Consider the following 26,631-nt stretch of genomic DNA (forward strand, 5'->3'; position numbering starts at 1 on the left):
TTCGCTTTATTTTTTTTTTTTTATTGCTTAAAGCATTACAAAGGGTATTACATATGTGTCCTTTTTTTCCCCCCCAGGGATTGTTTTTAAGTATGCATGGGACATGTCCCGTTTTAATTTATCTGTAGTTGACAAACATGAAAAAGTAACAAATTTCAAAATCAAAAGCCTCTAGTAGAAACATTCAAATTAAAAATTAAGCATTTTAGCCTGGCCAGGTAGTTCAGTTGGTTGGAGTGTCTCCCGTACATCAGAAGGTTGCAGGTTGGAATCCTTGTCAGGGCACATACCTAGGTTGTGGGGTTCTGTCCTATGAGAGGCAATTGATGTTCCTCCCTCTCCCTCTCGCTTCTTTCTAAATATAGGGTGTCCCAAAATTCACGCAAGAAGTAATTTTGATAGAAAACACAGGTTTATAATTAAAAATTGTAAATTTTTATTGATTCATAAAGTATACAGTATAGGGTTATGTATGGACTAGCACATTGGGTAAATGGCCTCCACGGCTTTGCTGGCACATACGCAAAGCCGTGGTCTTCATTGTCCCTGCTCCTGGGCCATAATTGGTCTTCATTGTCCCTGCTTCTGGGCCATAATTGGTTCTTGGTAATGCTTATCAAATTGAAGGGATTGAAATCAAAGGGCAACAGATATTAGAATCTGATTCAATAAACCAAGTAAAATTAGGCTTTTATTTTTTGTTGTTGTTGTTAATGCTCGCGCAAAATTCAAATCTTGCGTGAATTTTGGGACACCCTATATATCCTTGGGTGAAGATTTAAAAAAGTTCACTCTGGCCAGTTTTTCACAGATGGTTAGAGCATCGGCCTGCAGACCCAAAGGTTGAGGGTTTGGTTCCTGGGCAAGAGCACATACCTCAGTTGCAGGTTTGAGTCCCAGTCATGGCACAGTGGGAGGCAACCAGTCAATGTGTCTCACATCAATGTTTTTCTTTCTCTCTCTCTCTCTCTCTCTCTTCCCCCCTCCCCCCCCATTCCTCCCTTTCACTTTCTAAAAATCAATGCGGGGGGTGGGGGGGAATCTTCTGATGAGGATTTAAAAAAAAATCAAGCATTTTCATTTACTTATTGGTTATAAAACCCAGCAAAAAAACCTGTCCTTTCCTCCCTCACTTCCGAAAACCACCACCAATTTCTTTCTAGGGCATCGATGGCTTTAACAGTACTCAGCCCTCCCTTGTCTGCATCCAGGTATCCCTGGTTCGTGTGTAAGTTATGTTCCGGTTCCAGTTGCAGGAAATGCCCCACCATTTTTTTCACTACAGTACACTGGCAAAGCAACGGCCAGCACTGCACAGGGCAGGAAATGCGTCAGGAAGAACATAATGGCTTGACTGGAAAGCTAGCTAACCATATATCCTCGGTCTGCCAATTGAGCGAGGATATTAAGGAAATGTAAAATTCAAGGAGGAATTCTTTTTTCATCTTCTCCAAGTTACCAGCATGTTTATACTGGGAATAAATAACAGAGGAAGGTGAAAGCAGCCACGTAAATGAAAACTCCCTAGAACTAAAAGCAAGCTAAACAAAAGGCAAACTACAGTGGGCCAGATAACAAACTCGGGGTTTTTGTGTGGCGTAAGCAATCTCCAAACTGAAGTTCATAAATTAGGGAACAGTTTCAATGTACTAAGGAGCAATTTGCATAAGAATAGTATTTAAAAATATTTTCTAAGAGTTGTCTGTGCTTTGTTGTTAGAATTTGGTGCCAACAATCAAGAAATAACCAAACAAGCCTCAGATAGTTTCTTTTTACTATACCCATGTCCAAAAATTACAAAGTATCTTTAACACAGTTTTCTCTGCCATTTCTCATGTGAGTCAGTAAAACGGGGTAAAATATAATTGTAATATTATATAAGATAATTAACTTCCCTTCAATAGCTTAATCTGTTCCCAAGTATTTCTGTCCAAAATGTGTAGGTGTAAGAGGATGAACTTCAGCAGTTAAAATTGTGATCTCTGGGAACTCTTGAATGATTGATTTGGCACCATGAGGTGTGGAGAACAGACCAAGTAGGATGATAATACTGGGTAGAACTCCATGTTTGATAAGAACCTTTACAGCTTCAGTTACAGTATTTCTAGTGCCTCTTCTCATTATGTTAGACCCCACAATTTCCCTTCTCAAACTTCACTCCTTCCTACTGCACCCTGTCGGAATGGTCACCCCGTATTATATGGCAGCTGATTCAGTCCCTCTTCCACAAGTCTGGTCAGAAGATCCCCAGAAAACATGAAGTCCCTTCTGCTGGCTGCTTGTCCTAGATCTGCAGCTCCTAGATCTCTCATTCATGGGTAGCAGCTTAAGCCGAACGATAGGTTGGCTGTCCCTTAGGAGGGAGTTGCTGGCTGATGAGTCAGTGCCACTGCCACTGTTGCTCTCAGGGCGGAGGCTGGCGCAGCCCCAGGCCTGGGAGCCCCCTCCACTGGTGAGGAGTCAGCTTGGCCTTGGAGGTGCTCGCTCTCCCCCACCCCCTGCATGCTCCAGGATCAGGTCACCAGGTCATGTACAGGTAGAATTTACTTGTTGGCTGTGATAAGGCATGGAGTCCAGAACTGTAAATCCGTGGCCATATACCGGGCGCCAGGCTGTCCGTCGGATTGAAGTCTTGATTGATTTTGGAACATTCTTAGCTGTCATATCTTGTACAGCCTGTGTGGTGTTCTCCCACCCCCATCTGGGACTCCACTGACTGACAGGTGCTAGGCCCTTGGGTGCCACATCTATGCTTTACTCTGTTTTTCATTCTTCTTACTTTTTGCTGTTTCACCTTGGATATTTATCTTTTTTATTCATTCTCACCTGAGGATATTTTCCCATTGATTTTTAGAGAGAGTGGAAGGGAGGGCGAGAGAGAGAGAAACATCGATGTGAGAGAGACATAGCGATTGGTTGTCTACTGCATTTGCCCCAACCACGGCCAGGGATTGAGCCTGCAACCAAGGCATGTGCCCTTGACCAAAATCAAACCTGGGACCCTTCGTCCACTGGCTGATGCTCTATCAATGTGCCACTCCAGTCAGGGCTAATCCTGTCTTCTGTTGCTCCTGCCACTGGGTTCTTCATCACAGATACTGCATTTTTCAGTTCTAAAATGTCAAACAGACATTCTCACTGTTGAAATTCTCCATTATTGTATCTATTTTGTTCATGTCCTTCACTGTCTTGAATGTATACATTCTCTGGTAACTCCAATTTCTTAAATACCTGAGTCTGTTCCTGTTTTCTGTTTTTTCTCTTTCTCTGTAATTTTTTTTATTAACATTTTAAAATATATTTTTTATTGATTTCAGAAGGAAGGGAGAGGGAGAGAGAAATAGAAACATCAATGATGAGAGCAAATCATTGATCGGTTGCCTCCTGTACACCCCCTATTGGGGATCGAACCCGAAACCCAGGCATGTGCCTTTGACCGGAATCGAACCCAATACCCTTCAATCTGCAGGCTCATGCTCTATCCACTGAGCCAAACCAGCTAGGGCCATGCTCTGTAATTTTAATTTGGATGCTGAACGTTGTCGTGACAGCTAAGAGACAGGCGGAGGCTGCCCAGGTCAGGTTACCTGACCCTACACAGGTGCGGCCTGGGGACAAAGCTGAGTACTTCCGGTGCCTGCCACACGCTTGGTCCGGAGGGCAGAGCCCGTAAGATCCTTGCACAGCTCATTGAGGCAGAGTCCCTACTGACATTGGGAAAGTGCCAGGAGGCCCCAAGGTGCCCCACCTGGGCTCAGTTCCACAGTGTGGCCTTCCCTGCTGGTGGCCATGGCCATGTTGCTCACCCACCTCAGGGTCCCCCACTGTTGTACAGCAGCAGCAGCAGCAGCACGAGGCCCCAGAGGTTTCATGAAGAGGACAGAATTCACAGGGAGGCTCCCCAACCTACCCAGGGTCCCCCATGTACTATGGATGCCTCCTGATGGGGACTGTTGGGAGGCAGCAATTTCAGATGTAGGTGGGGGTCCCAGGCTCCCCTCTTACAGTGGGGGAACAGCCACAGAGAGCACAGCACCAGGGCTCAGAGCTGCAAGGTCCTGCCAGCTCCGAGAGGAAGAAACATAGCAGGTCAAAGCAGGTGTTTCTTTTCCTTTATTTAAAAAAATCATTTGGCGGGGGAGGAATGGTGTGAGGAGGGCACACCTTTCATGGCTTCAGGGAGAACACAGTTTCCAGAAGGAATCACGGGCAGAAATACATGGGGAGAACCTGGGAGTAAAGGGAGGGGCTGCGCCCTCCAGCACCTCTGGGCAGAGCGCTTACTTGGGGGCTGGATGGGGTAGGGAGACAGTATGTACAGGTGGGTAAATGGGCAGGGCCCCTTGGGCCCCATGAGCCAATGGGGGACGTGACCATGAGCCTGGCCCACATCACTGCCCCTCCCAAGCAGACCTGCTGAGGCCTGTGCCCTCAGCTGCAGGGCTGGGAGGAGCCTAGCAGGAAAGCTAACCTGTAGGACCTTGAGGGGTGCAAAACCCCCAGGGTCCTATCCCCTGGGGCTCAGGCCTGCATCCTGAGGCCCGAGCTCAGGGTGGCCTGAGCGCCCCCAGTGAACAGACCAGAATGAAAGGAACAGAAGATCCCAATCAAACGCACGAGAGGCGCTCCCACACCTTACTCCTACCAGGTGAATAAAGGGGAATCAAGATGCATTGCCATGTGCAGTTACACAAACAAAATGACGGCCTACATGGTCCTACCGCCAGGCAGCCCAGAGCTGCAGGGGTGGTGGGTGGGACGCCACACCCAGGGGCTCCCCTCACCCCCGGTCCTGAGGGATGTCTTACAGCCCTGCCTGCCTGGCCACCTCCTGGCTCCTCTGAACAGGCAGCCATGCTCACCACCACAGAGACACCCAGAAACGTGGCCAGGGGTAGACACGGTGTGGGGAGTCTGCCGGGGCTGGTGTGGGGCGGGGTGGTCCACTTGTCTCAGGCGGCTTCGAGCTGCTGACCTCACGCCCACGTGGGGTCTGGGCGCCTAGGTGTAGAAGATCACCTCTGGGATCTGGCCGTCCTCCACGGATGTGCCGTTGTTGTTCCCGGCCGCGTAGCAGAAGGTGAAGCATGTCTTGGCCCCCGTTGTTGGCGACTCGTGGGTCACCTTGCGCAGGCCTTTGGTGCCGTAGTGGGAGTCCGGGCCCTGTGGGGTGGGGCCATACTGTGATCAGGACACCCCTCCCCAGGACTGGGGCAGCCACTGAGCAGAGGGCAGGAGAGCCCCACAGAGTGTCTGCTGTGGGACCTCAGGGTGGCAGGTCCTCCAGCCCCTCTGAGCCCCACGCCATCCGAGGTGAATGGTGGGTCAGGGTCCTGGAGAGAAGATTCTGGTTTCAAGGTTGAGGTTAGTGTAGAAGGTCATGGTGGAATCCAGGGTAGGGCTTAGGGATCAAAATTAAGGTCAACGTGGGACAGAATTGTGGTCCTGGACAGGGTTTGGGGAACACAGGTTCAGATGTTGGGGTCAGGGTCTTGGATAGGGTTCAGGGATCAGATTTGGGGGTCAATATTAGGGTCAGGGTCCTGGATAGGACGAAATGGGGCAGTGAGATTTCATTATGTTACTCAAAACGGCACACCACAATTTAAAATGAATGAATTATTTTTGGAATTTTCCACTTAATAATTTTGCACCATAGACAACTAAAACCACAGGTAAGGTGGGACTATTGTACTACCCAAACTAGAATTCTAAGCCGTTCAAAAATTAAACACAAAAGACAGATAAAGTAAAAAGAAAATGAACAGTGTTCAGGGATCAGAGTTGGGGTCAGAGTCGGGGTTCTGTGTGGGCAGGGCAGGGTCAGACACACCTTGAGCGTGGCACAGGCTGTGTAGTTGACGTTGGGCAGCACCTCCACCGGCTCCTTGAACATGACTCGGAAAGTGCTGGCGGAGCCGTCGCAGCTGAAGCCCGTGTCATTCTGGCCCAGCACTGTGTTGCTGTCTGTGTGGATGATCTGCAAGGGCAGAAGCCAGATACTTCTCACCCAGGGCCTCCCTCCCTCTGCCTTCACCCATGGGACCCCACAGGTGTAAGGGAGGGCTAGACACCACCCCAGGCCTGACAGCACAAGGTCCATCCAGCCTGTGACCCATAGGAGGCCCATGGGGTTGGGGGCATAGTCCCCTCCGAGGGAATGACTCCAGGACATTCCCTCCATATGTGGTGTGACATGGCACAGACCCTAGTAGAGGAGAGATGGGGACCTGAAGGGGGATCCTGAGAAGGGTGGGGCACAATGGGAAGGGTGGGACTGGGGTGGGACAAGGGGCAGGGCCTGGTCTGGGATCAGGTGGGACGTGATGTAGGGTGGGGCCCGGTCTGGGGATGGGGCCTGGATCTGGAGGTGGGGTTAGGGCGGGTGGGTACCTGGATATTCACTTGATAATCTGTGGGCCCATGGATGGAGCCATATAGTCCAAAGCCAACCACAAAGATGCGCTTGTTGACCGAGAACCTGAGGGACAGAGGAACAGGTGCTAAACTCAACCAGAGGGCAGCAACCAGCCAGAGCACACGGGCACAGGGGCTTCCACCTCGGTGCTGGGGTCGGAAGACCTCCCATGGTGGGGCTGACTCCTAGAGCCCCTTCCCAGGGCCCCCAGCAGCTACGCTCACTACCTCACTCCTGACAACCAGCTCCCTCATCCCATCCCCAGCAACCCTACCCAACATCCTGTGCCCAGTGCCGACCCATTCCCACATCCACACCCACCTGATGCGGTCACTTGTGCCACTGTAGCCCCAGCGACTTTCCACCTGCTGGAAGCGGTTGATGCTACACTCCTTCCCACGGAGGCAGCAGCGTGGCCGGTCGATGAAGTCCACACGGGGCTTGGGGTTGACGGTGAAGTGCAGGAAGAGGCTCACCACCTCGCGGTCCACAAGGATGCCTGACTGTGCAGGCCCTGCAGGCACAGGGGGCAGGTGGATCGGGCTGGGGTGGGGTCTGGCTTGAGGTTAAGGACAAGGTAGGGAAGGCTGGGGTGAACCCCAGCACACAGAAGACACTGGAATGCATGTGCATCTCAAGTCCACAGCTCCTCAGAAGTGACGTTGGATTTTCTGCAAAATGTTAGGGGTCCAGGCAGCCCTGAGATAGGACTGTTCTGCTCTGGCACTTGGGGAGGAGTCGACGCAGACCTGGGGTTGATGCTTTGATTAGCTGGCTTATTGGGCAAAATGGCCCCAGGTCTCCCTGCCAGTACCAGGGCCACCCCTCAAGCCCACCCCTAGTTGACAGAACAGGTGGCACCTGCCTGTCCACACTCAGAGCCATCAGTAGCTAAAAGTGGTCTGGGGCAGCGGTCGCCAACCTTCCGGACCTCACGGATCACCGGTTGGCGACCACTTGTCTGGGGAATCCTGGCCAGGCAGTGCTGACAGACAGGGAGGTGACAGGATCTGCCTTAGGCTGGGAGCGGTGAGGGGAGAATCCAGACAGCAGCTATGGAGGCCACATGCATACAAGGACAGGCAGGGCTGGGGCAGAAACCAGGGCCTGCGACCCTTACACATGCCCTGCTCATCGCTCTTCCACCTCCAGGTCAGAAGGCAGGACTCAGGCCTCAAGCTCTACAAGAATGACTTATTTTCTAACTCGGAATCCATTTCTGCAGAAGGTTGGCCACAGCATCACTCACAGCTCCCACAGCCCAACACATCAACAGAGACCTTCACAACAGGGGCTCGGCACACCTATGGGTCAGGAATAAGGATGATACAAGACTGAACGCAGAATGTTGACCACTGGTTTTTTAATCTCTGCATAGGAAATGCAGAAAGAAAAATACATCCAACCTCCACCCATGCAGCCAGAGGGGATTCAAATGTCTACTTTCTTGTGTTTTCCAGTGGAACATAAGCCGGGGATTTTCTAAAACACAGAGGGACAAAGGGCCGAAGCCTGTGGGGCCCACCTCAAACACAGGACACAGTCATTCCCAGCACTTTCAAGCTGGGGGGGCGGGGGGGCGAGGGAATGACACTTCCAGAAGGTGGGTCCTGTCACAGGGCCTGAGACCTGGGGGCTCTGGCAGCCAGCTAGACTGGGGGGTCTTGAGGAGAGTGGTTTTAGGGGTGAAAGCCAGTCTAGAGGGAGGGCCCAGCAAGGGCCCCGTAGGTGTCTTGGTACCGGACAGTCCAATGCTGCACCAGGGGGGTCTCAGGGGACACCAGGCGAGGTATGAAGACATCTGTGGTGGTTATGACTGGGGGGTGCTCCTGGCCTCAAGTGGATGGGGGCCAATATGCACTGGCCACAGGCCTGCATCACAGAGCCCCATCCAGAACCTTCTAGGCCTGTTTGGCTCCAAGGCTAAGGCTGGCACCAGCCAGGAGACTGACATTACAGGGAGGCCCAGTCCTGGGGGATGGGGTTCCAAGTCAGCTGCTCAAATGGCCCCAAGATGTGGGCATCCACATGGGGTTGGAGGCACAGGGCCACCACATCAGCCCAGACCCCAGGCCCTGCGCAGGGTCACCACAACCCTAGCCATTTCCCACCCCTTCACAGGCTTGTCAAGGACTCGGAAGCTGGAGCCCAGCCGCCGGGATGTGAGCCCAAGACAGGGACCCTCAATGGCCGGTACACTCACACACGTGTGTGGACACAGGAGACACAGCGGGAAGGAAACATCGAGATGTGGGATGGCTGCGTGACATCTGTGGGTCGTGCTGTGTTTATACATTTGTGAACAGTCCAAGCTTCCCATCAACATGAAGAGTGTCCTCAGCACAGAGGGGCACACTGTGTTCCTGGCGGGGTTCTCAGGCCGACATATGGCTGGTGCCAGACCCGGGGGGACATGCAACTGAGTCACATTCAGGGTCCTGGGAGGTCACGCTCCTCTGGAGCGGCTCCTGCTCCCCCTGAGCGTTACCTGCGGCAAACTCCTCGATGGTCATCAGTGGGAAGCGGATGAGGGCCAGTGCCTTGCCCAGAACCTTCCGCTTGTTCTCAGGTGTCACCTGCAGCTGCTGACGCTGACACTCGGCCTCAGACCAGCGGACAACGGCGCTGAACAGGCGCACCTCACGGATGCCCAGCGTGTCCCGCTCCAGGACGGCCACCAGTGTGTCTGCGGGGCACAGGGGAGCCACATCAACGTGGATGCCATGGTCTCAGCCAGGGAGGGTCGTTGGCACACCGTACAGCCTCTGCTTATGCTGGTGACTGAGCTTTCACCGGCTCGTGGCCACGCCCATCCACCATCCTGTCACTGACAGCAGCAGAGTGGGTGGGCCAGGCAGAAGCCCTCTGGCCCGCAGCACCTGGGCCTCTGCAGGAGGAGTGCCCACCCTGCCTTCAGAGGGCGGAGCCAGGAGATAAGGTGACCTCTCCCAGGTGCCCACAGGCCTTACCCAGGTCAATATCCGTGAAGCCCTCTGCGGTGATGGCGTCAGCTGTGTTTTTGTCGATGTTCTCCAGGCACAGGCTGGCAAGCTGTGGTTCGTCAAACAGCCGGGCCTACGAGGGACAGCACATCAACAGCCAGCCCCGACACAGGATCCAAGACAGATTTCCTGGTTCAAAACTTGTCACAAATTTCAAGTCTTAGGGCCTGGGTGCCCGCACAATGTCAACCCAGAGGCCGGGAGATGTTTTCCAAGTTTACAGACTTATGTAACCACTGCCTGGGTGGAGGGTCCAGTGAAGGAAGGACCCTGCTGGGCCTGCAGTGGTTCAGGGATGGAGGCAGAGGCAGCAGACAGGGCTGACCCAAGGGAGGTGGGCCCCCAGGGAGAGGACCACACAAAAGCGCTGTGCCCCTGCCCATCTGAGATTGTTCCACCAGGAATGGTACACAGGGCAGGGGTCAGGGAGGAGAGAAGATTCTGACCACTTCTGCCCAGGAAGCTAACCCCTGTCTAACCGGTTCTCCACCTGGGCCTGGTGAAGACAGTCCACATGGCCCACATCTCAGCAGATGCCTGGGAGTAGGCCCCACACCACAGTTCCGACCTGGCAGTTCAGAGCAACTCAGTGAGTAGCTGGTCAGGGCCCGGGCCCAGGTGCCACCTCAGCAAGGGATTTGCAATCTAATTTGTCTGTGACTCACCACAGAGAGGGCACCCCCCGCCCCCCATGCTCTCCTGTGCCCAGGCCTCCTGGTCCCCTACAGCCCCATCAGCCCACCAGAGCCAGCTGACTACACAGAGCCCGAAAGGGACCTTCTCAAAAAAACATGAACGCCTTCCTCCCCTCACCTGAGCCCCTGAAAAGAGGGCAAAGCTAGTGGGAGCCCTGCCTGCCAACAGGCTGCCAAGGCACCTAGAAACTCACCTAGAAAACTCAGGAGGCCCCAAGGCAAAGGGGTGGGGCACTCCCAGGGCATCAAAACCTCAGACATCCACCCACCCACCCACCTGTGCCCCAGCCAGGCTCCTGCACCTGCGTCAGCAGCATGAAGGCGTTATCCGCCCGGAGGTTCTTCTTCAGGAACTCCACACAGTGGGCCTCCAGGGCAGGCACTGCGTACTTCTTGGCGGTGTACAGTGTGGTCATGACCGTCTCGGGCCCAATCTGAACCTCATCCGAGTAGAGAAACCTGGTGGGGGGCGGGGGGAGGGGATGATGTGGGTGGCCATAAGGCAAGGCCCTAGGGACCCTGGTGCTGTCAGCCCCCCTGCTAGAGCCTCCACCAGCCTCCAGCCCACTGGGCTGGCCCCGAGGGACCTTCCAGAACCAGCATCTGTTGCCCTCCAACCTGAAGACATGACCCAGCAAAGGCCATTACCAGTGAAAACCAGCGAGAAGCTAAACCATCCACACGCCCACACGGGAACACCTCTACCGCAGGCCTGTTCCTTTCCCATACGGGACACCAGGGCTGAAGGCCAGCACGGGTTTGGCGGGGACACAGGGACATCTCCACATCGCCCAACCTGTACAGCTGGCCTGACAGCAAAGCTCAATGAGGTCTGGACAAATGGCAGACTCTCGTGGACACTATGACCACCTGCCATTGGCCAACTCAATGTAGGTCAGAAGTGAAGGTCGACAAAAATAAAATGGTGAGGCCATGGAGACATCAGAGTCCTGTACATGGCAGGTGTGCGTGCAAAATGGAGCCCAAACACAGCCTAGCAGCTGGGGCCCATGGGGTGGAGAGACCGGCACCCCAGGAGGCAGGGAGGCTGTCAGTGCGCCATGGCACCCAGGATGGCCTCCCTCAGAGTGGCCCACCCCAGTGTCAGCAGTGCAGAGGGGACAATGACCAGTGAGCCCCTCACACCAACAGTGATGGTGCCCATCCTCTCAGGAGGCCACTGAGCAGTATTCATGCAAACCGAGAGAAAGACAGATGGAGAGACAGGGACAGTCAACCTCAGGCAGGGTTTGGCAAACTGCAACCTGTCACCTGCTTTTTTTTTTTTTTTTTTTTATGAATATCTCTACTCATTTTTGTAAATATATTTTTATTGATTTCAGAGAGGAAGGGAGAGGGAGGGAGGGAGGGAGGGAGGAAGGGGGGGAAGGACGGACGGACATCAATGATGAGAGAGAATCACTGATGGGCTGCCATCCTGCATGCCACCTACTGGGGATCGAGCCCTGACCAGAAATCGAACCCATGACCTTGTTTCCTGGGTCGATGCTCAACAGCTGAACCACACCCGCCAGGCTGTTCTCTGACATTTTAAACCATCAGGCTGTCATTCTGTTCCCTCAGCTGAGAAGCATCGGAAAGTCTTACTTGAGTAGCGCCAGGAAGGCAGCCGGCTCCACGTCGGGCAGTTCAATCTCGGTGGACGTAGTAGCCATGCCCCCATTGAACATGGCATCAAAGACAGCACTGCCCACGGCCAGCACGAACCTAGAGTGAAGAGCAGACCTGGTCACCCTCTGTGTGGCCCACCTAACCCTGTCACCCAAGCCTGGGGCTGTGGAAAGGAGGGGTGGGGATGTGTAAGGCAAGTGTCCCCACCAGACTCTCCCCATGAGGTGTTCTCTCCAGGTCTGCAAGGCTCCGGTATCAGACCCCTTCCCAGGATCTCCACTGTGGCAAATGCTGGGCTCTGAGCAGCCACCCCACTCAGAAGCCTCCTAAGTCCGCAGACATCACAGAGCCGGTCCCACATGGCACTCCCGGCCTCTGCTCGGTGCCTGGGTCGCCCTCCCATAGCACCGGGCCAAACCCTGCCTTAGACCGACCTGGGGCGGGATGCTGGACCAGAGGCTCTTCTCTCCCACTGTCTGTCTCAAGCTCACATCACTTGAGATGGGACAAACAGACATCAGGAGCCTCCTGATATGACACACATCACTGCTTAACATCCAAAGACACAAAGGGGATGAAATAGAAAGATGGAAAAGACATGTCCAGTAAACCGAAACCATGAGAGCTGGTGGGGCTGCCTTAACATCAGATAGAAAGGACATGAAGACGAGGAACATTTCACGTGAACAGGGGCAGCCCACCAGGACCAGGTAACAATTATAAACGCACACACCAAGTAACAGAGTCCCACAATACACAAAGCAGAAACAGTGCTCAAAGGAGAAAGAGCACCTGGCCGGCGTGGCTCAGTGGTTGAGTGTCAATCCTTGAACCAGGAGGTCACAGTTCGATTCCCGGTCAGGGCACATGCCTGGGTGCGGGCTTGATCCCGGGGCGGGGCGGGGGACGGGGGCAGCCGATCAATGATTCTCTCTCCCTCTCCCTTCTTCTCTGAAATCAATACAAATATTTTAAAACATTTTATAAAAGAAGGAATCAATAAAAGTGGGAGCAGGGATTAAGGAAATTAAATGGGAAAATGAAGAAAACCAAAATTGTTGTTCTTTGAAGAGAAATCAATGACTAAAACTTGAGTTGCACTGGCCAAGAAAGAAAAGTGTGACACAAGTTACCAAAATCAGGAACAAAAGAGGGACCATCATTGCAGACCCAAAAGGAAAGGATTTTAAAACAACTTCATGGCAACAAATGAAGACAACTATTTCCTGGAAAGACACAACTGCAAACTGACTCATGAAGAAAGATAAAATGTTCCGTCAAAGAGAAGCCCAGCTCAGATGGCCCCACGGGGGTTCTAGCAGGATTTTGGAAATACCACCACCGCACGCACACGCTGCTCTGGAAACTCACCCACAGGCACAAGGCCCCACTGAGCCCTCGGCACGGCGGGGCGGGCGATGGTGTGGCTACTTGGAAAGGCGGTTTCTTACAAGGTCAAAGGTAAGAGTTAGCGTGTGATGCGTCCTGTCCACCCCGGCATTTGCCTAAGAGAAGAGGAGCTGTATCTCCACACAGATCTGGGCACGCGTGTTCCTGACAGTGAAACCCCGGAAGCAGCTCACACACCCAGCACTGGTGATGGACAAATGATGGTCCAACCACACAGTGGCGTTCAGCAGTAGAAAGTAATTCTACTTTAGCAAGAAAAAGAAATGAGTCACTGAGACACACAACGGCCTGGATGAATCTCAACAGCATTCCGCTAAAATAGCAAAACCAGAGAGACAGAAAGCAGAGGGGTCAGCAGCTGCCTGGGGTTTGGGATGGGAGTGGGAACCTTTTGGGGTGACAGGTGCTCTAAAGCTGGGCTGTGACAGTTGACAATCATATAAACTTTCTACACAGTCATCAGATCAAATAACCCAAATCCAGCAAAACATTTGATAATTCCCCACACCCACAATTCCTGAAAACTGAGTAAACAAAGAATAGAAAGAAGGTTCCGGACCTTGTTAACGAGAATTTGTGGGAAACCAATCTTGGGGCTCACATGTAACTGAAAATCACCGAGACTGCTTGCTGTCACCCCTGTGATGGAGCAACACCCTGGGGGTCCGAAGTGCAGTAAGAACCGAAAAATATGAGGCAGAAATATGAAAAGGTGAGAAACGATTTGCCTATAAAAATTATTCTATAATTTAAAACTCTAAGCCTGCACTGCCAATATGTTTTCTACTGGCCACACAAGGCTATTTAAGTTTAAATTATAATTAAAGTAAATAAAAGGTTCCATTCATGGACTGCGACAGCCACACTTCAAGTGTGCAGGAGCCACCTGTGACTAGTCCCGGAGATCATAGATCTAGAATATTCCCATTGGCACGGAAAAATCTACTGCATAGGGCCAGACCAAAGTTCGCTAAACAATGAAGAACACCAAGAGAGTTTGGAAAGAAATCATTCAAATCACATAAAAATAAATATGCCCTAAAACCTATAGCTTCCCAACAATAATCAGGTAGAAAAACATAATAGAGAAAAAATTATTCATAACAGAGAAATAAAAACCAAACACCTAAGCAAACACTCAGCAATAAATGTTCAAGAGCTATTCAATGATGAAAATGACAAAAAAATTTTAATATAGTACTTTTTTTTAATATACTTTTATTGATTTCAGAGAGGGAGAGGGCGAGAGAGATAGAAACATCAGTGATGAGAGAATCATTGATTCGCTGCTTCCTGCAGGCCCCCCACTGAGGATCGAGCCTGCAACCCGGGCATGTGCCCTTGACCGGAATCAAACCCGGGACACTTCAGTCCACAGGCTGACGCTCTATCCACTGAGTCAAACCAGATAGGGCACGACAAAATTTCTGTAAGGACCGCTGAATAAATGGAGAAAGATATCATATCCCCAGATATACTCCATAGTTTAACTATTAATTCTCCCCAACCCAGACCAATTCCCCACTAAATTGCTTCAGCACTTGATGATTCTCAAGATCATTAAGGAACAACTAGACCAAGGGCCAGCAAACTCGGCCCTCCACTTGCTTTTGTAAATAAAGTTTTATTGGAACACAGCCATGTTCATTCATTTATGTGTTATTCTTTTTGCGTTGTGAAGGCAGAATTAAGCAATTGGGATGGAGACCATGCATCCCAACAAAAACATTTACTATCTGGCTCTTTACATATGTCTGCTGCTGCTGTGCTAGAAGGTGCATTCCACAGGGCAGAGACTTTTTTCTGTTAGCATCATGCTTCAATGGCTGTTGGCTGAAGGGATGAACAGATGGGTGACTGATTCTGGAAGAGTCCATATATTAGACTAGCTGGAAAAGTCTTGACACAAAATAAAATTGGGAAGAACTTCCTCAGCAATTCTCAAACCACACCATGGAGCCATTGTCATAGAAAAAGGTGTCACTGGACTAAAAACACAGAAGCCGATCAATGCCACGAAAGAAACCCCAGACACATTCTAAATTCCTTGGCATGGCCCTAGCCGGTTTGGCTCAGTGGATAGAGTGTCAGCCTGCAGACTGAAGGGTACGGGGTTCAATTCTGGTCAAGGGCACATGCCCGGGTTGCAGGCTCTGTCCTCAGTGGGGGGCATGCAGGAGGCAGCCAATCAATGATTTCCTCTTATCATTGATGTTTCCATCTCTCTCTGAAATAAAAATAGATTATAAATAAATAAATAAACTCCTTGGTGTGGCTACATTTGCCATCAGGTTAATTTTGTGGGACCACTAGATTAGTATGTCCACGAATGTGCTACCCTGAAGACATCCACTATTTCCTCAGAGCAAGTCCTGAGAGAGAATTACACGTTTTATTCTGGCAGGTAGGGCCTACATGTATTTATTGAATACCTACTGTACGCCAACCATTCTCCTGGGCACTTGGGATGCAGAACAGAAGGAGACAGGCAAAGCCTTGCTCACAAAAAGCCAAGGACAACCTAATATAGACTTCAAGCTTTGGAAAGTGAGAAGGAAAAAGAGCTATGAGAAAAAAAGCACAACATGGGGTAATGGGGTGAGGGCTACAAAGCTAAGCAGAGCAGGAGACAGGACATGAGCTTATCCAGGGCCAGGGCCAGCCCGTTCCACTGTTACAAATGTCAACCATCTGAACCCCCTAAGTTGGGACCTGGGAGCTGGTGGGCCAGTCCACACCTTAAAATTAGTCCCTCTCTTACTGCTTTTTATTTTTTTTTTATTATTTTTCAAAACATACTTTTATTGATTTCAGAGAGGAAGAGGGAGAGAAAAATATCAATGATGAGAGACTCATAGATGGATTGGCTGCCTCCTGCATGTCCCACACTGGGTATCGAGCCCACATCCTGGGCATGTGCCCTGACTGGGAATCGAATAGTGACCTCCTGGTCCATAGGTCAACACTCAGCCATGGAGCCATACAAGACCTTACTGTTTTTTAAAGTTCACCTCAGCTTTGTCCCTACGTCACCAGTTCCAGCACCAATGTTCTCCTGCCCCAGAACCCCATCCAGGATCCCATGTGGCAGGTAGTTGCCCCTTGGGCTGCCCAGGCTCCCCCTGGTCTTCATGCCCTGGGCAGTCTGGGGGAGCACGGGCTGAGTCCTGCAGACCTCCCAGCTGGGCTTGCTGTGTGTTTTCTCCTAATTAGAATAGCCTGGTTTCCTGGGGCTGCTACCCAAAGTGCTGCGAACTGGGATTTACTCTCCCAGTGCAGAGGCCAGCTTCCAGACTCAAGGTGTCACAGGGCGACGTTCCCTCCAGGGGCCCCAGGAGGGTCCCCTCCTGCCTCTGCCAGCTTCTGGGGGCTCCAGTGTCCCTGGGCCTATGGCCACTTCCCCGTCTCTGCCGCTGTTGCCACATGGCCACCTGCTGCCTCTCCTCAGGGTGTTGTCACTGAGGTTAGGGCCCTCTGGGGTCAGGAGCTCATCCTGAGACCCTAACTTACTCACATCTGCAAAGTTCCTTTTCTAAATAAGGTCCCAATTACTGGTTCTGGGAATTAGGATGTGAACATATCTTCTGGAGGATCCACCACGAAGCCCACTGTATCAGGGCTACAGTTTTTGGGGGAAAGCACACCCAGGTGAGGTGCCCTTATCATATCCCATCGGGGTCCCTGACACACATACAACAAACATCACCCTGCGATGGACCCTTGACCACCTGGCTGAAGAAGGGTCCACTTTCCACTCAATTCTTTTTTTTTTTTTTTTTTTTAAGATTTTTTAGAAAGGGAGAGGAAAAGAGAGAGAGAGACATCCACCAGCTGCCTCCTGCATGCTCCCTACCAGGGATCGAGCCTGCAACCTGGGCATGTGCCTTGACTGGGAATTGAACCGGGAACCTTTTGGTGTCTGGGATGATGCCAAACGGAGTCACACCAGCCAGGGCTCCACTAGATTCTTTACGTCAGGTCCCCAAGGCCAGCCGCTCAGGAGGGTGGGACGAGGCCCAGCCGGAGGATGCCTCCACACGACCAAGAACTCTCCAGACCACTCTTCTCCGGGCTCACTTGCACGTGCTCAGTGGTCGCTCTCCATCAGTGTGGCCTCCAGGACGCTAACTCTACATTGGGTCATGCCCCTGCCTTCATCTAAGGCCCCGGATCCTTTAGAGCAGCGGTCACCAAAGCGGCGGTCCAAGGAACACAAGTGATCCGTGAGGTCCGAAAGGCTGGCGACCGCTACTTTAGAGGAGCCACGGGCCACTGTGACAAGCACATGGTTGGGTCACACAGTCAATCCTCCCAGCAGCCCAGGACAGAGGCATCTGAGTGGTCGGTCCCAGTTCACAAGTAGGGAAACTGAGGCACAGTGAACCCAGGGTCACTCACGGGGCCGTCATCCACCTGACACGGCAGATAACATTTTAACAAGTTGTATGAAATAATAAGCCAAAGACTAAAAAGAAAAAGAACTAGAACCTTCCATTGGGGGACCCATCGAGCAGGGCATCAACGCGGGGCAATAGGACAAGAAAAGTGCCATCCAGACTTCAAGTACACAGGGTCAGGGAGCTTTCAGGCCCCAGGGGGACTGGCATGGGTGCCAGAGAAGCCAGGCAGAGAGCCTGGGCGGCATGGCACTCGGGAGGCTACTGGTAAGAAAGTGACAAATCCAGGGGGTAGGCCAGTCTGATGGCGAACGTCGGGATGCAGGCATGCACCCCCGCACCAGAAGAGCCTGCACCCCACTTTCAGGACGGCTCTCTGCTGTCATTCCTAAGCACCCCTCCTGCTCTGTCCACATGACCACCCACTCCCGTCATCATGGAGCCCTGCACTTCAGACCCCCCCAGGCACAGCCCTGGTCACACAGCCTCTGGCCAGCTCTCCCGGGTGTCGCGGTCCCTCCAACACAAGGTGCCCCTCCTCGCCTGTCCTCCCCTGGGACAGGACGTGCAAGCCAGGAGTCCAGGGGGCCCCGCCATGGTTCCCACTCTCCCTCAACTGCCAAGTCACCTCCTCAGCACATCACAGGACTGTGCCTCCCCCAAGGAGACGAACCCTTTGCATCCACTTCTGTCCCCACCAAGCCTGTCCCCATTCTACCCGCCAAAGCAGACTGGGCCACTGCAGCCCACGGCCCCTCGCTCCCGCTGCGTAGGCCTCGCTTGGCCTCCCCTTGCCCAGCTCCTCTGGGCTCCAGGCCTCATCTCCGAGTCAGGAGCCCTGCACTGCCCTCCCCCCCCACCACCCCCACTCAGCACCACGTGCTCAGGGGTGTCTACCCTGGAGCAGGCCAGCCTGTCATCACCCCCAAGGCCCTGTGCCTCCTCCTGCTCTCAGAAATCCTGTCCTTCAGCTATCCTCCATCTCCCACCAGAGCCCTGGCTCCGGGCCACCAGCCCCCGGGCCACCAGCCCCCTCTCCTGCTTCTCTCCAGGGCTCCCCAGGCCCAACCTTTTGTCCCCATTTTGCCACCAGCCAATGGACCTTCAAGCACAACTAAGTGCCTGTCCCAAGGTCAGCCAGCACCCAGGGTAGGGACCCCCGGTCCCCTCCAGCAAAAACCCCGAGGTTCCCTCACAGGGCAGGGCTCCCAGCCCCACTGAGCAGCCCATCCCCGGGCCTCATCAGGGGTCGGGTGGGCCGGAGCGCGGGGACCAGACGGAGGAGTATTTAGGGGCCAGAGGCCGTGAGGAAGGCCAGGGGTCTGGAAGGGCCGCCCACACGGATGACAGGGAGAGGATGGCAGGGAGGGCGGAGTCATGGGGGGTCCTGGGGACCCGACCACAGGCCTGAACCTTCGAGGACAGGAATCCAGGCCCAATTATATATGAACAGCCATGAAGCCAGGAGGACTCTCAAAGGCGCAGGGTAACTGTCACAGGTCCCGGAGGTAGGAGGACCCTCGCAGCAGGTTGGGGGAGCTGCCAGAGGAGAGGCAGGGAAGCCCCCACCAGCCTCCCCGGGAGAGACCCCCCCAGCCTTCCCCACTGAGGTCCTGGGGTGCAATGGGGAGCAGGATCAGAGGGGCCAGGAGTGGGCAGAATGGTGTCTAACATCAGCCCACCCAGCCCAGGGTCTGGGGGATGCACCCCGGAAACTAGCAGAAGGATGGGGCCTGGACCAACAACGCCCCCTTTTCCAGGCCTCCAGGGAGACCTGGGGGTGGGTGCAGGGGCTGCGGAAGTCAGGGACTGGGTCAGAGGGCTGGAAGGGGTCAGGGACTGGGGTGGGGGGGTCCAGAGGCTGAGGGGTCACAGCTGGGGAGGGGGGCCTGGGAGGGGCTCCGTGGTTCCGAGTCTGGTGGAGTTCTGGGGGCAGAGACGGAGAGGATGGGGCGCTGGGCGGAGGAGGTCACGGGGGCAGGATGCAAGGGCCAGGGCCGTGGGTGCGGGATCTTCGATGGACGTGGGGACACGGGCCCCCTGAGGCCCGGGAACGGCTGCTGCCTGGAGGCCCGGGGGGATGGGGGCCTGGCAGGATCGCAGGGCCCGGGATTGACGCGGCCCGGGGGAGGTTGGGGGCCGGGTTCTGGGGGGCCCGGGAGGGTGACGGGTCCTCGCAGGGTCCTGGGTCCCGCTGGGGGGCCTCGGGGAGGGCAGATGCTGGGATGGCAGGGGCCGGACGGCGGCCCCGCGCTCCCGGAGATGACGCTGCGGGTGGCGGGTCCGGGATGGCGGTCCCGGGAGGGGGGTCCGGGCCGGGTGCGGGGTCGGGGCGGCCCCGGGGTGCGGTCCCGGGAGGGGGTCCGGGGCGGGGGCGGGGGCGGGGCGGGGCGGCCCCGGGCGGCCCACCTGTGCGCCGGGATGCGCTGCGCGCCGAGCCCCTTGCCCACCAGGAAGTGCACGTCGCACAGCACCTCGTTGTTGAAGAGGAAGGCGAAGCGCTCCTGCACCGTGGGCTTGCTGGCCTGCCAGTTGTACACCGGCTCGCGCAGCAGCGCCGCCGGCTCCTCGGCCGCCCGCTCCCCGCCCGCCACGGCCTGCGCGCCCGGAGGGGGCGCCCCGGGGGCGGCGGGGGCCGAGGCGGCGGCGGCGGCCGCGTTGCCGGGGGCGGGGGCGGCGTTGGCGCTGGGACCCGGGCCGCCCCCCGCGCCCGCCCCGACACCCCCCGGCGGGCAAGACGCGCGGCCGCCGCTCCCACCCGCCGCCATCTTGTCGGTGCGGCGCCGCGGGGCGGGCGGGGCGGGCCTGTCTGGCGGGGCGGGCGCGGGAGGGGGCGGGGCGAGGAGAGGGGGCGGGGCGGGCGGGACCAGTCGGGGACGGTCCACATCCGGTCCTGCAGACCCCGGAGCGCAGACCCCATCCTCAGACCTGGGCCCCCACGCGCTAGATGTCCCACTTCAGACCCACACCCCGATTCTAGACCCTTCACCTCAGACTCCAGACCCAAATCCCGCCTCCAGGACCCCGTCCCGGACCCCCGACCTCAGACCCCAGCCCACTCGCTCCGGACCCTAAACTCCCGACCCCAGACTCCATGTCTAAAAACATCAGACCCCGATCCAGACACTTAACCCGGTCCCTGGGCCCCAGATCCCAAATCCAGACCGACCCAGAGCTTGGTCCCCAGATCCGGAACCCCAGCCCTCAGCCTGAGGAGTCTGCCTGCCCGGGGGGGGAGGGGACCCCACTGCACAGGGGGCCGAGGGCGCCGAAGAGGGGTGATGCCGCCGCATCGCGGGGGTGCTCTGTGCTTCCTATGGGCCGGTCCCATGGCCCTACAGCCCAACCCCTGCAGCCTCGCTCATGCAATACATGTGTGAAAAACAAAGGTGGGCGCTTGCAGAGGCAAGAAAAAATACAGGGAAATGAGTATCCGCTATCCTGTGCATATTTGTCTTCTTTCGTGTTTGTTCTGTTTTGTGTTTTACGAAGAGCAGAATCTTTTCCTGTAGTTGGTATCACCCTGAACGGATACCCTTTGGTAAGGGGCTATCGGCTGTTTACCTGGGGATGCTGAAAAATGGCGCATCCAAATAAAACCAGGTGTGGCTAGTGATTCGAGAAAGCATGGAAATCCGGATTCTTGCTTTTTGAGGATAATTACAGATTCATGCTGTTCAGACTTCAGTCATTTTTTTTAAAAAATCCTCACTTGAGGGAAGATATGTTTTTATTGATTTTTAGAGAGAGGGGAAGAGAGAGAAATATTGATCCATGGCTTCCTGTACGTGTCTCGACTGGGGATTGAACAACCAACCTATGTATGTGCCCTGACCAGAATTCGAACCTGCAGCCTCTGGTATACCAGGAGACACTCCAACCAACTGAGCCACACTGGCCACAGCTACACACAAAATTTTGGTGGAAAATTGATTAAAGGCTACTTCAGTGGTCAGGAAGAATTGACATATATATATATATATATACATATATATATATATATATATATATAAATAATGTTTTTATTTAAATTTCAAAGAAGGGAAGGGAGATAGAAACATCAATGATGAGAGAGAATCATCAAACAGCTGCCTCCTGCATGCCCCACATTTGGGATAGAGCCCATAACCTGGGTATGTGCCCTGACCAGGAATCAAACTCTGACCTCCTGGTTGTAGGTTGACACTCAACTACTGAGCCACACCGGCCGGGCTAGAATTGATAAATTTTAAAGACTGTGAGTTCATATTGCTATTTACAGTTTAGCTCTAACAATACTCCTTAACAGGTGTCCTTAGTAACTACAGCTGACCTGGCCTACCACTTGTTATTTTATCCTTTTAATTATATTTTTACTGACTTCAGAGAGGAAGGGAGAGGAAGAGAGAGAGAGAAACATCAATGATCAGAGAGAATCATTGATCAGCTGCCTCCTGCACTCCCCCTCCTGGGGATCAAGCCTGCAACCTGGGCATGTGCCCTGAGGAGAATCAAACAGTGACCTCCTGGTTCACAGGTCGATGCTCAACCACTGAGCCATACCAGCTGGGCACCGTTATTTTAAATAAAGTTTTATTGTCACACAGCCATGCCCATTCATTTGCTTGCTGTCTACCTGCTTTCTGGCTTCCAGAAAAAAACATGAGTAGTTGCCTCAGAGACCACATGGCATGCAAAGCCAAAAATATTTACTCTGTGGCCCTTTGCAGAAAATATTTGCAGACCCCTGCTCTAGAAATGATTTTACTGTTTTCTCTCATCATTTGGTGAATCATAGAAGTTTTTAAAGATCCTGATTATAAGTTGTGTAATTTCTTTTTTTTTTTAAAGGGGAGAATGATGATTTTTATTTTTTTAAATGAATTTTATTGATTTTTTTTTACAGAGAGGAAGGGAGAGGGATAGAGAGTTAGAAACATCGATGAGAGAGAAACATCGATTAGCTGCCTCCTGCACACTCCCTACTGAGGATGTGCCCGCAACCAAGGTACATGCCCTTGACCGGAATCGAACATGGGACCCTTGAGTCTGCAGACTGACGCTCTATCCACTGAGCCAAACTGGTTAGGGCAAGTTATGTAATTTCTTTTGATTTATTGACTTTTAGAGAGAGAGAGAGAGATTTGTTCTACTTATTTATGCACCCATTGGTTGATTCTTTTTTTTAATCCTCACTGGAGGACATGTTTATATTTGTATTGGTTTTAGAGAAGGAGGGAGGGAGAGGGAGAGAGAGAGAGAGAAACATTGATGTGAGAGGGAAACATTGATCAGTTGCCTTCCAGGGAGGCACTCACAACCTGGGTATGTGACCTGACCAGGAATCAAACCCATGACCTTCCACTGTATGGAACGATGCTCCAATCAACTGAGCCACATTGGCGAGGGCCATTGGTTGGTTCTTGCATGTGCCCTGACTGGGATCAAACCTGCAACCTTGGCATTTCAGAGACGACACTCTAATCAACTGAGCTACCCGGCCAGGGCCAACTTGTGTAATTTCTTATTCATTTTATCTGTCAACATAACATTTAAGTTCAGATCATAGTAGTAATATCAATAGTATTAAAATAACTTCTGGTTGAAAATTAAGATCTAAGCTCACAGCAGCTATCATGGCATGAATGACTGGCCAGCTGATCAGTCCAGGGACTGGGCGTGTGACCAGTGCTGGTCAGTGAGAGGAGAGGACAAGTCTGCATGGTGGGGGCTCCAGGGAAAGTTTCTGCAGACTAACGCCCAGAATGGCAGAATAGGGAAGCGGAAAGAATAGGTCTGAGATGACATTGCTCAGCTGTCCTGACGTCCTGAGCCTGGAGGCTGCCCTCGCTTGGGGCTGTTTGTTCTCTGAGCTAATAAACCTCTTTATGAAGTTAAGCAAGTAGAGTCAGTTTTCTGTTCCTTGTGGCTAAAAGCATGTAGCTGATTCAGCTGGTCCTGCTGGCCCCTTTGAACACCTCTTTTTTTAAAATATATTTTTATTGATTTCAGAGAGAAAGGGAAAGTGGGGAGAGAGAGGGAGAGAGAGAGAGAGAGAGAGAGAGACATCAATGATAGCAGAGAATCATTGATCAACTGCCTCCTGCACGCCCCCCACTGGGGACCGAGCCTGCAACCCCGGCACGTGCCCTTGACCGGAATCAAACCCAGGACTCTTCAGTCCGCAGGCCGACGCTCTATCCATTGAGCCAAACCAGCCAGGGCTGAACACCTCTTTTTAATGACAGAGAGGGATGTAACTTTGTCCTTGCCTCCCTTATAATAATCCTTGCTGCTATGTGATTATGTCTATACGAGTAAGCAGCTGCCTGGTGAGTCGTTCCAATTATCTGTGAGCACATACAAAGATTTAGAGAAGCGGTTCTCAACCTGTGGGTCGCGACCCCTTTGGCGGTCGAACGACCCTTTCACAGGGGTCGCCTAAGACCATCCTGCATATCAGATATTTACATTACGATTCATAACAGTAGCCACATTACAGTTATGAAGTAGCAACGAAAATAATTTTATGGTTGGGTCACAACATGAGGAACTGTATTTAAAGGGCCAGAAGGTTGAGAACCACTGATTAGAGGCTTCACTGCGTGAACAGGCAGAAATTGGCTGGGAAGGGAGGGAATGTGTATTAGTTTCCGAGGGCAGCGGTAACACATTTTCACAAATGTAGTGGCTTAAAACAATACATTTATTATTGCACCGTTCTGGAGGTCAGGAATCTGAAATGAGTCTCACTGGGCTAAATTCCAGGCATGGGCAAGCTGGTTCCTTCTGAAGGCTCCAGAGAGAATCATTTCCTGCTTTTTCTGGCTTCTAGAGGCGGCTGCATTCCTGGAGCCCTGGAAATCATCTCCTCTGACTCCGAGCCTCCTGCCTCTCTCTTATACGAAAACTTTTTTTAAAGATATAAATTTTTATTGATTTCAGAAAGAAAGGGAGAGGGAGAGAGAGATAGAAACTAATGAGAGAGAATCATTGATCGGCTGCCTCCTGCACGCGCCCCACTGGGGATCAAGCCCCCAACCCGGGCATGTGCCCTTGACGGGAATCGAACCTGGGACCCTTCATTCCGCAGGCTGACACTCTATCCACTGAGCCAAACCAGCTAGGGCATTATAGGGACACTTGAGATGACACTGGGCCTCCTGAGCAATGGAGGACAATTTCCCCATCTCAAGATCATTAACTTCATCCCATATGTAAAGTCCCTTTTGTCATGGCAGGTGACATTTTTATAGCTTCTGGGGTTGGATGTGGACATCTTTGTGGGGAGGGGGGAATTATTTTGCTGACCACAGAGTGAATGGACTATCATTTTTATGATTCTATCGGATGGCTGGGCATGTTCTGTGTTGACCTCACCTACAGTAACTAATGAGAACACAGACGGACACCTGGAGGATCGGGAGGGCTGGGCTGGAAGGTGCAAGAGGGCTTCATTGGCTAGTTCTCCACGCACCAGCCCAGCCTTCCAGAAGCTACACTGGTGCCTGGCAGGTGTGGCTCAGTGGTTGAGTATCAACCTATGAACCAGGAAGTCACAGTTCAATTCCTGGTCAGGGCACCTGCCTGGGTTCTGGGCTCCATCCCCACTCGGGGGCGTGCAGGAGGCAGCTGAACAATTTCTCATCATTGATGTTTGTATCCTTCTCTCCCTCTCCCTTTCTCTCTCTGAAATTGATAAAAATATGTGTGTTCGTTTTTGTTTTTTTAAAAAAGAAGCTACACTGGCTTCCTTACGTATGGAGGTCTAATTCCCACACCTCACTTCTGCCACCTTCTATAGCTCAAAGCAAATCACATGGCCATGCCTACCCAGGTGCAGAGGGGTGGAGAGCAGACTGCCCCTCTGGGTGGGAGAAGCCTCAACGTCCCACTGCAAAGGGGCATGCTTTGGAATGGGAGGAATTTGGTGTCACTGCACAGCCCACTCTTGTCCTTTGGTCTAGTTAAGTTCATGTTCTCGGTCTAGTTAAGTTCATGGTCTAGTTAAGTTCCTGATACTTCTCACTTGGTAGCTTTCCGCCATCAGTTCTTACCTGGTAATGGGTGTTGGAGAGGTCAGCTCTAAGCGGCTCTAAGCAGACAGAGGGAAACCTCGGAAGCCATCAATGTCTGAGGGATTCATGGAGAGTCCCAGCAACCGCCCACCTGCAATGGAATTCGTACGAGGCCCATAAGTTGAAATTCAAATGCACACAGGCTGCTCAGGCGCCACCAGATGGCATCACATTCATTGTGAAGTTGGAGGGCTCTGGGCTCACCAAGCTTGGAAGGCTGGTGAAGCAGATGATATCACCGAGTTTGTAACTCTTCGTGAAATTACTGATTCGGGCAAATTTACCAATGATATTCAGACCCTGAGATGCATGGATGGGGGGCAAGAGAACGATTGTACATGGTGGATTCTCATCACACACAATACCGCCCGTGTTGCTAGCAAGACTTCTCAAACAGCCATTGTCAATAAAAAGGGGGCCGAAGGACAGAGAGATAGATAGACTAGGAGCCCAAGACAGACCATATCCACATCTGGAGGGTTGATTTACAATAGAGGAGGCAGTGCACTGCGGTGCCGAAAGGATGACTTCTCCATAAATGATGCTGGGACAACTGGACATCACTATTAAAAAAAATACAAAATGTGACTCCTACCTCACACCATACACAAGACAATTTGGGGAGGACTACAGACCTGAATATGAAAGATAAAACAATAACATTGTAGCATATGATACAGGTGCTCGCTTCGGCAGCACATGTACTAAAATTGGAACAATACAGAGAAGATTAGCATGGCCCCTTGCGCAAGGATGACATGCATATTCGTGAAGGGTTCCATTTTTTTTTAAAAGAAAAGAATATGATTCAGGAAAATACTTTTATAACCTTGTGGTAAGGATTTTTGAAATAGGTCACATAACAATAAAGGAAGAGAGTGATGCACTGGGTTGTACTAAAATTAAGAACTGTTCAAAGACACCATTAAGAAAGTGAAAGGCAAATCACAAAGGAGGTATTTGTAATCCATGCAACTGATGAAAAAAGTTTAGATCTAGAATTTATAGAGAATTCCTAGA

General features: G+C 52.5%; 2 protein-coding genes and 1 non-coding gene across 3 annotated transcripts; 1 reads left to right on the forward strand and 2 right to left on the reverse strand.

Annotated features, from left to right (window-relative positions):
* On the reverse strand, positions 1 to 2,597 carry UPRT (uracil phosphoribosyltransferase homolog). The gene is given in 6 exon segments (XM_070416962.1): positions 1 to 2,127; positions 2,129 to 2,166; positions 2,169 to 2,192; positions 2,195 to 2,286; positions 2,288 to 2,449; positions 2,548 to 2,597. Coding segments are annotated over 6 exon segments (588 nt in total). The 3' UTR covers positions 1 to 1,905.
* Positions 2,598 to 4,095: 1,498 nt separating this feature from the next.
* BTBD2 (BTB domain containing 2) lies at positions 4,096 to 20,331 on the reverse strand. The gene is made up of 9 exons (XM_070415717.1): positions 19,964 to 20,331; positions 11,724 to 11,843; positions 10,418 to 10,574; positions 9,388 to 9,493; positions 8,907 to 9,104; positions 6,740 to 6,932; positions 6,394 to 6,481; positions 5,834 to 5,980; positions 4,096 to 5,163 (listed from the first exon to the last, which is right to left on the reverse strand). Exons 1-9 carry the CDS (start codon positions 20,320 to 20,322, stop codon positions 5,002 to 5,004), a joined length of 1,530 nt encoding a protein of 509 aa, XP_070271818.1. The 5' UTR covers positions 20,323 to 20,331; the 3' UTR covers positions 4,096 to 5,001.
* A 5,960-nt stretch (positions 20,332 to 26,291) lies between these two features.
* Positions 26,292 to 26,399, forward strand: LOC139011994 (U6 spliceosomal RNA). Its single transcript, XR_011471783.1, has one exon. It is a non-coding gene; the product is annotated as a U6 spliceosomal RNA (small nuclear RNA).
* Positions 26,400 to 26,631: the final 232 nt, after the last annotated feature.

This window comes from Myotis yumanensis, unplaced genomic scaffold (genome assembly GCF_028538775.1).
Source record: "Myotis yumanensis isolate MYYU_CA2020_CCGP unplaced genomic scaffold, mMyoYum1.0.hap1 SCAF_5, whole genome shotgun sequence".
NCBI classification, from domain to species: domain Eukaryota; kingdom Metazoa; phylum Chordata; class Mammalia; order Chiroptera; family Vespertilionidae; genus Myotis; species Myotis yumanensis.

Coding starts and splice junctions, on each gene's coding strand:
- BTBD2 (XM_070415717.1), bottom strand. CDS start 20,322: ATGGCGGCGGGTGGGAGCGGCGGCCGCGCGTCTTGCCCGCCGGGGGGT. Junction 9,494..10,417: donor CCTTCATGCTGCTGACGCAG/GTGCAGGAGCCT, acceptor TGTCCCTCGTAG/GCCCGGCTGTTTGACGAACC. Junction 6,482..6,739: donor GGCACAAGTGACCGCATCAG/GTGGGTGTGGAT, acceptor TCTGTCCCTCAG/GTTCTCGGTCAACAAGCGCA.